This window comes from Gasterosteus aculeatus, chromosome 18 (genome assembly GCF_964276395.1).
Source record: "Gasterosteus aculeatus chromosome 18, fGasAcu3.hap1.1, whole genome shotgun sequence".
NCBI classification, from domain to species: domain Eukaryota; kingdom Metazoa; phylum Chordata; class Actinopteri; order Perciformes; family Gasterosteidae; genus Gasterosteus; species Gasterosteus aculeatus.
The window spans coordinates 7288276-7301957 of NC_135706.1; the positions used below are offsets into that span (position 1 = coordinate 7288276).

The window sequence follows — 13682 nt, forward strand, 5'->3', positions numbered from 1 at the left end:
AGATAGCCTGGTTTTTAACTTGCGTGCGCCCGCTGGCTAAGTGGCAGAGCGGTTAACGCTTCAGCAGTGGCTCTTAACCTCCCGGTGCACCTGCACCTTGTATGCAGGTCTGTGGTCGCAGTTTCGGTCCCCGATCAAGACATACCCAATAATGTGATTACAGAATCCAATAGTACATTTACAGTAAAATGTCTTCTCTATGCTGCTGTTTTCACTCCTCTTGCGTACAGTGCAAATGTGCAGTTTGTGGAGAGTCATCTGTGGCTACCGAGCTCATCTGGCTGTACTTTTGGAAGGTATTTCCTTTAGAGAAGACTGAGACAGTCTGGTTGAAACCTTAATTCTCCAATGATTGAAAGTCTCCCCAGCTTCTAAGAAAGGGACTACACACAAAAAATAATCTTGTTCTTGTTGTTTAAAATAATGAAAGTGACAACGTGACTTGGAATCATATTTAAATACACCGAAAGTAATGAACAAAACTCTGGTCTTAAATAAGCAAAGTTGTTCATTGTTGATGAATTTCACTTCCACTTGTTCAGAAGGAACCCAACCCAAAAAGTGTGATAAAAAAAAAAACACAGTCAGACCCCTCTAAATAACCAGATGTTTCTCACGGTTTATTTGAAAACTAATGCATTATTATATTATTCTAAGCGCTGCGTCACTCATCGATTGTTAGCTTATCAGCCCGTTGACGTCTCGTTTCAAATGTGCTCCCGACTGCTAGTTGTCAAGCTGTGGTTTCCTGCGACTCTCCTCTGTCAAGCGTCAAAGAATTTCTGTGTGACTCCGTAAGGCGTCTGTATGGAATGACTCCTGCAGGCAGTGCAGGTAAATGCACGGACAGTTAAAGTAAATAATACTTCACTTTTCCTGTGCAGGTGTCGTACTTAGGTAGGTTTTCCACAGTGTTGTTTTTCTTCATTTTGGGGCGTATGAAGACCTCCGTAAATACATAGGGCGATCACACTGAGGTACTACCCAAATAGAGAAGAGACAGATGTTACAGATCGACATTCACAGGAAATTGTTTTGATTTTCTTTTTAGCCTCTGTGTCCCGAAGCCAGTCTGCCAATGTCAAGGTTTGTGTCGGTCCAATATTTGCTCTCTGTGTTGTATAAGCTTCTGCAGTGAGTTCAGCACAGATCGCAGAGAGGTCGTGCATTTCGAGCCGAGGACCCGACGTCTGTGTCACATTCCTTATGTGGCCTTCAGCCCCGAGGGACGATGTGTGCCCGTCTGAAGGGAGAGAGGCCTGAAAGAACAGCTGTTTGTTGCCTTGGGGTGATCTTTCTGACTTTATGCTCAAGTGTGTAGTGTTGTGGCTACAGTACGTCCTAATCATTGTCATGATGAGCTCTGTTTGGGAGTAAATCTGTCTTATTATTTTGTGTATACGGAAAATCATGTTTGAAGCTTCAATAAAGATAGTGGGGAAAACAGTGAGACACAGTTTATCATTTTAACAACTATTTATTGTCTTGGAAGTATGTAACAAAATAATCGCTATGAATAAAAACAGCACTTTTGCTCTGTACAACTAAGAAAATGTTTACAGACAAGCCAAACTAATTATACAAAAATAATGGTAACAATGATACACAATAACAAGGAAGGTAAAAACAATAAAGAACAGAACATCCTCGCGTCAGTGTGCAAACCGTTTGTACAGATGGACGTGTGGCCTTTGGGAAGGCAACAGATCCTGATAAATTATTTAAATAGCATTTATCTACACACACACACACACACACACACACACACACTCACACTAAATCAAACTCTTTCAAACAGCTAAGACCATAATTTATCTGCTAAAAACAGCACTGGACATACATGATAGAGCAAAATGATTTATAAAAAAAAGACACCTCCCATTTGTACTATTTTTTTCATTGGGGTAGATTATGGGATTGGAAGCTCGACAGGGAATGAAATGTCACACTATTTACAGCTGATAAGAAATAAGAAATCCATCTTATATGAAAAAGTACTTGGTTGTGTTTTTGTTAAATCAAATTATACAACAGCTATGAGGTAATATTTGTACATTAAAGATGTCCTTTGTTTTCATCTCTCTCTAAAGAAAAGCGTCACGTCACAAACGCTTTTTGCTCAAAAGCCCTATTGGAGGAATTTACTTTATGTAGCGCGAGATGTTGGACACTTGGACACGATGGACACCTGTCTGTACCGGATTGTAGATCAGTTTTTGCTGTTATATTCATATGGATTTTGTTTAGCTTTTTTAAAGCATTGTCATTTCTTGTTTTGCCTACATTGTAGGTAAGAGTGAATACATTACATGTATTTACATAATTTCAAATTAAAATCCTCAGAAACTGAGAGTTATATCTCTTCAATGAAGGTTTTGATCTAAGATTTAGAGGGAACATTTGTCCTAGCAATCTTCTGTGAAACAGTTTTTATGTTCCTACTGGTTTAATATGGGAAGCTTGTCACTTCCATCTCACCCTGAGAGTTGAGTTAACAAGACACCAGCATAAACAAGCCCATGATACTTGTAAACTCAAAAGGTGGCTAACTTTCATTTTGTATTTTTTCTTCCCTACAGAGATTTTTAGGCTGATGGTTAAAATCACTTTGTTACAGTCTTCCACATACAGTACATGCCAGAAAACAAACACCCATGACATCATGATCCCCATATTTCTAACGAGCTCTACTCCCAACAGTTTCCTTAAGTCCTCAATAACCAAGAGCGCTAAAAATGTTATTGCAGTCTTCATCCTCTGAGTCCTCAAAAGTATCATTCAGATGCTACATCCTTGCAGATCTGGTATAGCAAAGGGAATATACTGTATCATCGTTTTGTTTTTTCTTTGGGGTGTCCATCCCAAAGGTAAGGTAAAAAAAAGACACACAGGCTGAAGAGGTGAGACAGTACAAGAGAGAGAGATGAACAGGTTTGGAAGTGCATAGTTGTCTTTGGGGAGCCATTCCCACGCAGAGATGAATGAGGTCTCTCAGAGAGCAGGTAAGCAGGCTGGACTAGCAAGGTATTTGTGTCCTACTGGCAAAGCTAGGGGGCTTGTTTCTTTCCGGCCAGCTCCTCTTGCTCCCGTAGATACTAAGGGTAGAAACTAAGGGGCGCTCTGATCTTCAGCTGGCAACCAATCGGTCGTTTCTCTGTCCTAACCAGCCTCAAGTGACACAGAGGCTGGACACATGCCCTTTGCCTTGTCCGAGTGTGCGTTTCGCAGGGAAAAGAGTTGCAAAGATAAGATCGGTCCCTGGAGATTTGCATCAGGGTACAGAAGTTCATACTTTGTACAAAAAAGGTGCATTCCTCAGAGCTTCCTGCCGTGCCTTTAAACATCTGTCGAAAGAAAGAGACATGGTAAAATGGCCTTGATCTTGGGCAGGGATCAACAAATGCATTACGGGAAGTTGATTTTACATAAATCCTTACCTCTGCATTCATACTTGAGGTCCGAGAAGTATACCATCTCTTGTGAGAAGACAAATAGACCTAGCCTTCCGCCGGCATATGTCTTGTCATAGATATTACCGGAGTCTGCCATGATTTTTTTGCCCTCGTACATCACAACTCTGTCAGAATGGGGGGAAAATGAAAGTTGGTGAGGTCCATAACTTGGGATTACGTCAAACCCATGTGAAGAGTAAACTGAAACGTGGACTAACTAATTTCCTCTCCCCACCTAATGAGGCCTGTTCTTGGTCTGTGGATCAGATGCCATCTGTAGGCGGTGAAGTCTTTCCAGCCAACGTTCTTGGGATCATGCCAGAGAGTGCGGACCTAAAGCACGGGGATATGAGCAGCCATGGGTTTATCTTTTTAAACATCCGTACTTTAAAATGATCCATCCAGGTGTATAACCTCCAAAAGAACACCAAGTGTCTTACCTGTCCTGGGGTATTTCCTGTGTGCCACAGGGCGTTCCTGAGGTGCTCCCCCGGGCCAGTGGTGGAGTTGACCATTTTAATCGACAGGCCTGAGTAGCCCTGGGCCTTGGTGGGTTTGTTCGACCAGTACGTCTGCGTTATCTGTTTCCACATCACCACGTAGAACCTGGAACTGGACTGGTAGCCGAAAACAAAGCCGGCATAATCATCATCCCTCTCTGTGTTGATGAAGAAAGTCCCGCTGAAGTCCACAGAATTGAACTCGTGGTAACCTGAATGAAAAAATAGAGGCCAAATTTTTAATTCACAAAAAATCTATGCTCCTTTTTACACGAAGTGTCACAAAGTAAAGTTTCTATTCACCAACAGCGATGCCAGGGTCGCAGTTGACGGTCTGCACCAGCTCTTTGCCCTGATGGCGGACGACCCAGTTGGGATCAATCTGCGAGGTGCCTTTAGGGTCAAGAGGAACCATCTGGAACTTGCGGAAGTCTGTCTCACTGATGTCAAAGTTCTCTGGACACACGTCGTAGATGTCAGGAACGTTGTCTTGATCAAAGTCGTCTTTGCAAGCATCTCCACGGCCATCACCTGAAAAATATACGCCGCATTTGAATGGTAACTAAGGATTTTAAACTGTCTCTAGGTACTGTCTTTTAAGGCTGATATCACCAATTTTGCTCACCGTCAGCGTCCAGCTGGTCGGGGTTGAAGGCCAGTCTGCAGTTGTCCTTGTCGTCAGGGATGCCGTCATTGTCGTCATCGTGGTCACAGGCGTCTCCCTTGCCGTCCTTGTCATGGTCGGCCTGGTTGGCATTAGGGATGTACGGACAGTTGTCCAGGTTGTTCTGGTGTCCATCTTCATCAATGTCCTGGTTGCTGTCACATGTGTCTCCCACGCGGTCATCATCTGAATCCACCTGCAATGGGACAGTGCTTTGATGTCAGAGCTGTGACTTGTATGGATTAAGGGGACAATGGAGTCTTAGCGATACCAACATAGTTGATTACATTCCCCTCTGTTCATTTTCATTCACTCCAGTGTTTCCTGCTACCTTTTGTTCCATCATCTCTCCTCTCCTGCTTTCATTAGGGACTTTCATCTGGCTGCGATCACTCAGCAACTTGTAAAGCTGCCAAGCTCAATTTGTCTAAGATCTGTCAGCACGTGTTAGCTTCTGCAAATCAAACGTCACTCCACCAGACTTTGTTGCACCTCTGCAGTGAAGGCTGGAGCCATGCTAGCCACACTCGGCGGCACTAGGCACACCCTGCTGCATTAGGAGGTTAATAGGAACAAAGGGAAGGAGATGAAGGGTGCGATGTGAGGATATTGCTCCCTGTGTAGAATCCTAATTTGGCAGCCAAAACTTTTGAAAAGGGAATTTCTTTTGTGCAGCTGTTTGGAGCAGCATGTTTCATTACTGTGTCCTAGTCTGGACTTGTCATTTTTGGCATTTAATCGCAGCGCGCAATTCAGTCTATATTTCCCTCACAATCCCAAATCACACCACATCAGCGTGGCTTCAGACTCGCCCCTCCTTTTCTTTGTTACATTTCTTGAGTTCCATTGTTAAACACATTCCTATTTCTCAGTGTAGCATAGAACAGGTGGACTGAGCGGGCCCGTGGCGCGCACACAGGGCATGCACACAGCCCAGGGCCAGCCCATTCTTCAGTAATATCCCGCCTAGGGCCTCTTCACTCACATTAGCCAGCAAACGTCAATGGCAGCCCTGAAAAGACCCCGAGACCCCCACCACGCCTTATTGAACTGATGTGCCCTTGAGCTGCATACAGGATTTACTCCACCTTTACATGGTGTGATAAAGCTTAGACAGCTACACAGGGCTAATCACTGAGGCTCTGTCTCAATTGAAAGACAGATGTATGCTGAGCTATAGAAAAAGGCGAGGAGATGAATGTGGATTATTGTTGGTGGGTGAGGTGGAAGGAAATGGGGACGGGGCGGTGTGTGTTGGTGTGTCTCCACACACCTGATCAGGATTATGTTCCAGTGGACAGTTATCGCACATGTCTCCCACTCCGTCCAGATCCGTGTCTTTCTGGTCGACGTTGTACACAAAGGGGCAGTTGTCCTTTTCATTCTGTATGCCTATGGAATTATTGGAAACACGATATGAAAAGTATAGAATGTTACTAAAAGCATGACCTCAATTCAGCACAGATTTAAATATGCAGAGGATCATTTCTATTAGGCTTTCCGGTGCTCACCATCCCCATCAATATCCACAGCGCAGGCGTCTCCCTCTCCATTGTTGTCTGTGTCAGTTTGGTCAGGGTTACTATTGTATGGGCAGTTATCACAGCGGTCACCCACGTCATCGCGGTCATAGTCATACTGCCTGGGGTTGTACACGAACGGGCAGTTGTCCTGTTTTGAAAAATGACACAGGCAAAGGGCGAGACGGAGAGTTTAGGATTTTCAGGTGCAGAGATGGTTATTTTACAGGATCAAAAGGCACATTCCTAAATTACATTACGTGTCATTTAGCTGATGCTTTTATCCAAAGCAAATTACATTATTAACCCATGGCTTTGACATTTTGCTCGGGGAGCAACTAGGGGTTGAGTGTCTTGCTCAGGGACACTTCAACATGGGACATGGAGCAGCCAGGGTACAAACCGCCGACCTTGCGGTTCCAGGCGCACCCGCTCTACTCCACGCGCCACCGTCGCACCCCAGTTACAAATCTAATGTTGGCAATAGACAACAAACAATGCAACGCCTTTATCTCACCTCAGGCTTTGGCTGAGGCCTGACAGAAACATTTGTTTTCCTGCCTTGGCTCCCGTTCCCACTCTCTATCTGTCTTGTTATAAGAAAAACCACAGAACACACACACACACACACACACACACACACACACACACACACACACACACACACACACACACACATTCCACTGCCATTTCCACATTTGGCGAGTATTACTTACCCTGTCATCAGGAATGCCATCATTGTCATCATCATTATCACAAGCATCTCCGATGCCATCCTTATCGTAATCTTCCTGCCCAGAGTTTGGGAGGTTGGGGCAGTTATCCTGAACGACAAACATACAAGTCATATGACTTTTACTCAGACGGTCATCTCTGAAGTGTCCTTACTGCCTCGCTGCTTTACCGCTAATTACCTTTTTGCAGTGGTAGGTGGCGTTCTCCACGCACACCAGGTCAGCATTGGGCCACCCATCCAGGTCTGTATCTTCTCCACAGATGTGACCGTTGCCAGCGTAGCCCGGCTTGCACTCGCAGCGGTACATGGGGTCGGCGAAGTGTCCGAGGTAGTTGCAGCGGGCGTTCTTGTTGCAGTCGTGGCTTCCATCGAGGCATGGGTTACGAGCCGTGCACACCTGGAGAGGGAAGGAGGGATGGTTTCAGTGGCCTGGAAATGTGTGTACTTGTAGCAGTTACACATGCTGTCAACATTTGATTTTAATATCATATCTCTTTTGACAGAGCTTTTTGCATTAGCCTGCTGGACACAAAGACAGGACAGCACTTGCCTGTTTCTTAGCTGCAGCCTGCGCAACACCTCTGCCAAACGGTTGGGGTCCTGCATAGCGGGGAGGGCAGGGCAGGCAGTTGTAGCCGGGATCGGTGTTCTCACAGCGGTGCACACCGTTAAACTCAAAGCAAGCATCTGGGACCTCCTTGCACTGTTTTAGGATAATAAGAGCAACATGATCATTATGACTTGGCAGATTGAAGAAGGGTATCATGTTAGTAATAATATCATGAATTAAAGATCAAAGTCCTTTTTTTACCTCATCTACATCTTTACACTTAATGCCATTGCCGGTGTATCCAACTGGACACTTTCCACACTTCCACGAACCATCGGGGAAACTGATGCACTTGGCTCCAGCAAAGCAGGGGTTAGACAGGCACCCATCTGAAAACACCGATGCTGGCTCATTATCAAGGCATCGTCTGCGAGATGCCATGCAGATCTAATCACGTAAATATATCCTCATCGTGAAAGAGCTTCTCTGTATGTAGAAAAACATATCTAATATATTAAAACTAAAAGTGTCCAAAGAATCACAACAGTGATATAATTAATTAAAGCACGGTAAACAAAATAGCTGTGTTTCTTCCAGCATTACATCATGCGGGTGCCCCCCTGAAGGCGCCCCTACGCCCCTCAAGGAAGTCTGGAATTGATTAAGCGGCTCACCAACTGGACAGGCTTTCTTGTTGCACATCTGGGTGTCCTTGGCATTACCGACACACTCTTTGCCGCCGTACTTTGCTGCGGGGTCATTGCACATGCGTTTCCGAGTTTGGACACCGGATCCGCAGGTGAGAGTGCAGGCATCCCACGGTGACCAGGGTCCCCAGTTACCGTTGACTAAGGGGAGCGAGAAGAAAACAGGAATCAATAGTTTCCTTGCCATGTCCAACAAAAAAATATGCAAGAATGCCCATCGGATGGCGAGACTCACTGGGGCACGGAGATTCCTGACACTTCTCGGTTTGCCGGCCCTCTCCCTCGCAGACCTTGCCTCCAAGCTGAGGGGTGGGGGAGTTGCAGAGGCGGATGCGGGTTATGACGCCTGCACCACATGTTACAGAGCAGGAGGACCAGGGTGACCAATGGCTCCAGCTGCCATCCTGCTTGACTGAAGACAGCCAGAGAAAGGTCAGAGGTCATACAGGAAACAAAGCGATGGACCACTGTGGCTCTCCGTCTATGATACGGCGATGATGCCTCTTAGCTAATCCCCCAGATGAATACTGGATCCACATACTTGTTATCTACGTGTATGTTGTGTTGACTTACATCGCTTGTCACACTCCTGGAGGTAGCAGTCGCGGGTCTGCACAGAGGTGCCCTCGCAGTTGTTATTGATACGGTCGCAAGAGCGCCCACGCTGCTGGATGCCCCGCCCACACGACACGGAACAATGGGTCCATTCAGACCACGGCGACCAGCCGTCTTCTGCATAGTCGCTCGCTGAGCAGGAGGGAGAGGGAGACAATATAAGAGCTATTCCAGCAGGGCACCCCCCCTCCTCCTCCGCCATCCCTCACAAACACCCCCAAACCTAAATAAGGAGGTGAAGCTCTTAGAGCGGAGGGCTAATAGTGTAGATTTTGCTGGGACAGATAGAAGGCAGTTTGTTGAGAGGTGGGCCAGAGACTCACATACTGAGAGAAGCTAGAGAAACAGAAAGGGCCACAGTCCTCGGCATACACAGGGATGCCCCATTGGCTTACGTTTTCCTAAAGAGGAAACAGATTTTGCAAACACGGCACCCGTGTGTAATGACTTCAACAAGTGGCTGAGGTCTGGGTGAATGCAGCTCCCCCCTGTTTATTTAGGTTTTAGGGAAGCACTGCAGCCAAGCCTGCATAGGTATGAAGGACATGTCACTTCTCCTCAAGTAGAAGATGGTTAAACATCCAACCGTTTTTCCATTCCGCTTTAACCAATTTGGCAAATTGCAGCCATTTCAAAGACGTTTTGGAGTACAAAGCGCCAATGTTCCAAACACATAAGCACCCTTTCACTAACTCGGATGTTGTAACATTTAAATCATCACTGAAGTTGGCATGTTTTCTCTTGAATAGAAACCTTTACATCAGGGGGAAATATCTGTGGCTTTTTGGTTTCTACGGCATATTTCACTCTGTGAATGGGGCAGTGTTGGCTGAACTATACAGGTGCTGGCTTTAAAGGGCCGTGCATACAAGAGCTCAGTGATTTACATAAATGAGATTATGTACTTATAGCTGTGCGGAAATGCTTACGTGTTCCACAGCGTGGGCAGCACTCTCCATCAGGAACAGTAGCATTAGCACAGGGGATCAGGGGGCAGGAGATCTTGCGGCACACAGTAGCCGAGTTCTGCGCAAGCACACGGATCAAACGCATGGTTAAACACATCCTCCAACATATCGATATCACCCTAATGTCGACGCCGGATTCTTAGTCACTCACCTATTTGGAGTTGTCTTGTAAACCTTTTAAAATGAGTGCTTGTTGCGGGCTCATTTTTGTTCATCATCAGTCATTTTGTTTAACGCTTGAGTATGCACTTACTTACTAAATGAATTCTGGCTGAGAACCCAGACCCCAGCGGACAGCCACCTGCCCACTGGGTCAGGAGAGGGCAGGCATGATGCCACGGTCCTAATAATGGAAGTCAGTTTTCTCTTTAGAGTTCGACTGGGCTGAGCCCCAAACAAGTAAAGCCGGCCTGCACAACCAGTGCGGCTTCACTGTGAATGACTAGAACACAGCAGCTTCTAACGACGCATGCTAATGCCGCCCCTCCTGCGCCTGATCACTTGACGGGGAAGAAACCAGGACAACTTGTGTTAAAGTAGCAGAGGAAATCAGTAAATTCATCTTGTTGATGAACTGCAGCACTCTTGTGTTTTGCACCTCAATGATTCTTTCCAAATATCAGAGCCAAGCACTTGTTCCTAATTACAGTGCATCACTTAAAGGCTGGTCGAGTCCCTGAAGGCAACACTAGAGTTGGACTCCTATCAACAGACCTCTCATTACAACAGCGAAAAGGCTGCTGGCCTCCTGCCAGCTCTTCACACTACTAATTACTGACTAGGTCAGTTGAGTTGTGGTAAGTGTGTGTTTGTGTGTGTGCGTGTGTGTGGTGCAACCCCCTCACGGGTGTGTGTACGTACTTAAGAGACAGGAGGTCTCACCTGACAAGTGCACTCGGTGCAGTCATCGACGGTCCACTCGTCTTTGTTCTTGTGTACGATGCCGTTGTGGAGGCAGACGCCGACGCGGTTCTTAATCAGCTTGTTCTCATCCGTCTGGGAGGGAACGACAAAACACGGATATGGTTTATTGATTATTTGTGTTAGTTGTCACTGTGTCAAAAACCACTTTTCCTAATCAAATCTACCTGTATTATAAAGATATTCTGAAAGTTACTCTAAATTCGGTGAGAAAAAACACTAGTAGGAGTAGGGAGTTGTTTCATGTGGTTTGGAAAACAGGTAAAACAGGAGAAGAATTATGCCGTTAAATGATCTAGATGTAATAATTCTGAGTTCTGACCATCAAGTATAAAATGATTTGGCCGGACAACTGGCGAACGTAACATAAGACACATAACAAACCCAATCAAAGGGAGACATGCAGCTGACAGGGAGACCGGCTTCTTTACCATCTGGCGGAGTTCACTGGACAGCTCCTTGACCACCACACCGAGGCCCTTCAGCTCCTTGAACATGCTCACTAGGTCCTCACAGGAGAAGCCACAGACCATCTGCAGGTCTTCACCGGAGCAAAATCACAAGGAGAGGAGGTCATTTGTTGACCATAAAATTAAGAAATGTCACTATTTATGTAGCAGGTCTCTAGGTTGGATCAATCAACAGACATGAAAGTGCACATGTCAGCACCACGTACCTTTGGTTTTGTGTCCAGTGTATTCGGTCCTGATGGCTGAGGAACCATTGAGGTTCTCCAGGATCATGGAGTCGGCCGTCAATGCTGAAAGCAGATCCAATAAATCAAACCAGTATTTTGCACGTTCATGGTTATGGTTCAGTTATTGGTGGGTGAGCCTATTCAACGTGATATGAATGAATCATTTTGAAAAGTCAGAACTGCACAGTGTAGACTTTGAGACCACAGTACCCTGATAAGATTAGTAAACCGGGTTTCCTGTGTGATAAGTGAACAGCTTCCCATTTAGCGCTTTAAAAACCAACAAGCAAATGAAGCGAATGAAGCTGATTACTTACAGCTTTGGCATCCTTTGTTGCGGAGGACGGCTTCCAGTGATGCTCCAAACACAAACCTCACGTTTTGCAGGACCCCCTAGAAGCATTGATGCTCAGTTAAGGCTATCATCCGGAACATCCCTAAATATAACCACTCTTCTTTTGCAACCGTCCTAAAGAATTACATGTAATCACCAAGCCATTCCGTTTATGTGGATTTTTACGCTTCCGGACATCGTTACCAAATTGCGTTTTTAAACAAAACTTTTAAAAAAAAGGCGCGATGGTGGAGAAAAAAAAAGAAAAGAAACAGACAATAAATAAACCCCCTGCCGTCCAGCGTAGGCCGGCTGGCTGCGGGCTCTCACCATGAACCTGTCCCTCACGGCTCCCTTGCCGATCCTGAGCTGCGCGCTGTCGGGCGTCTCCAGCGTCAGGATGCTCTGGATGGGCGCGTCCAGCTCCGCGGTGTTCACCTCGTCGCATCCCGCGAACAGCTGCGCCCGGTCCTCCTGGACGAACAGCGTGATGTTCTTCCAGTGGCCCGTGGCCAGATCCACGTCTTCGATGGAAACCACCTGCTGCTTGTTCTCGGTGGAGAAAACTATGTCCAAGGTGTTGGCCTTCCCGTTGGAGACGATCTCGAACACGGGCCCGGAGCCGTCGCGCTTCTCCACGGTCAGCAGGCTGCCGCGGGTCCGCTTGAACTGCTTGAAGTTGAGCAGCAGGAGGAATCCGCGCTCGGCGTGGATGGAGTCGATCAGGTCCCGAAAGGCACTCTCGGAGACCGGGGGGATCAGGTCCGGGTTGAGGATCTTGTAGGCGGGGCTGTACGGGTCGTCTCCCTTCACCAGGGTGACCGCTTGGCTCTTCTTTGGGACTTGGACGTGCTCGAACAAGTCGAACACGCTGTTGTCGTCTCGGCTCTCTGCGGGGGAATCACAACGATAAGCGGCCAGGCTTTGTCTGCCAGTGAAGGGTGTCTGGTGGTTGTTGCTTTTTTTTCTGTTTCAACAACAATTTTTAAAATCCACACTAAACCATCACAATAGATGAGAGTTTTGTGTTCAAGTTCAATGACGTCGCCGTGCCGCAACTCACCTGCGACCCGCGCACCCTCGCAGGTCCAAAGCATCAATAGCAAAAATATTCCCGTCAACTTCATGGTGAAGCTGCCTGTGACAGACAGCAAACAAATTAACCTTTATTTTTAACATAAATGTCAAAACAAAGTCAGTGTGCAAAAGGTTTGGCATGAATAAATAAATTGTGCCGGTCACAAATCAATCATTAATTATTGTGCAGCTAGAGAAATAGAAACATTCCTTAGAATATTCACCACCTACCTGTTTCACCAAATCACCCCGGCAGAAGTAATAAAACCCTGCAAATTATTTAGAAATCCAGCAATAATCCTCAAGTATGAATTTATGACCAGTTATTTTTTAAATATAAAAATTCCAACGTCAAACGAAGGGCAATCTTGCGTGTTTTTTCCCCCCTGATTGCAAACTTGTCCTTGCTGGTGTCGGCTGCTAAAAAACTCGGTTCTAAGCCGAGGGGGACAAAGTGCTATTTAAATAGTTTGATGCCATTCCTAAGAAGTGGCCTCGTCCAATCACTGCGAGGGGAGAAAAAGGGACGAGCTTATCCTCTCGGCTCAGAGTGGGAAACACAAGGAGGGGGAGAAAGACGAAAAAACGCTTTGTGACCAACTTCTGTGTGTTGCTCTGAGAATTTTAATGGACCAGTGTTTCCTCTGGCAGCGTCCATCCATCAGCCCTCTGAAGCATTTCCATCTCAAAGGTCTCACTGAAAACTATTGTCTTATTCCTATATATGCTATTCCACAGGTGTCTTTCTGCTATGCAAAGTATTGATAATGTTTTAAGGATGTTGCATGTGGCTCATAATGCACCAATCTGCCACTTTATTTCCCTCATTTTTGTCACTTCATTTTGTGCAATTTATTGAACCACATTCTAGCAGCTATATAAGTATATTATCCATGTTTAAAAAGTGTTTTTCATTCAGAAATAGTGACAGTGACTTTCAG

General features: G+C 46.0%; 1 protein-coding gene across 1 annotated transcript; it reads right to left on the bottom strand.

Moving 5' to 3' along the window:
• Positions 1-1457: 1457 nt before the first annotated feature.
• On the bottom strand, positions 1458-13183 carry thbs1b (thrombospondin 1b). The gene is made up of 23 exons (XM_040160826.2): positions 12973-13183; positions 12728-12802; positions 11995-12554; positions 11648-11723; positions 11310-11393; positions 11065-11174; positions 10595-10708; positions 9674-9770; positions 8703-8876; positions 8365-8541; positions 8097-8270; positions 7684-7811; positions 7423-7575; positions 7051-7269; positions 6853-6960; positions 6128-6287; positions 5890-6008; positions 4578-4812; positions 4256-4483; positions 3893-4164; positions 3688-3785; positions 3438-3577; positions 1458-3344 (listed from the first exon to the last, which is right to left on the bottom strand). The coding sequence occupies exons 2-23, from the start codon at positions 12789-12791 to the stop codon at positions 3337-3339; spliced, it is 3498 nt and encodes a 1165-aa protein (XP_040016760.1). The 5' UTR covers positions 12792-12802; positions 12973-13183; the 3' UTR covers positions 1458-3336.
• Between the last annotated feature and the right edge of the window lie 499 nt (positions 13184-13682).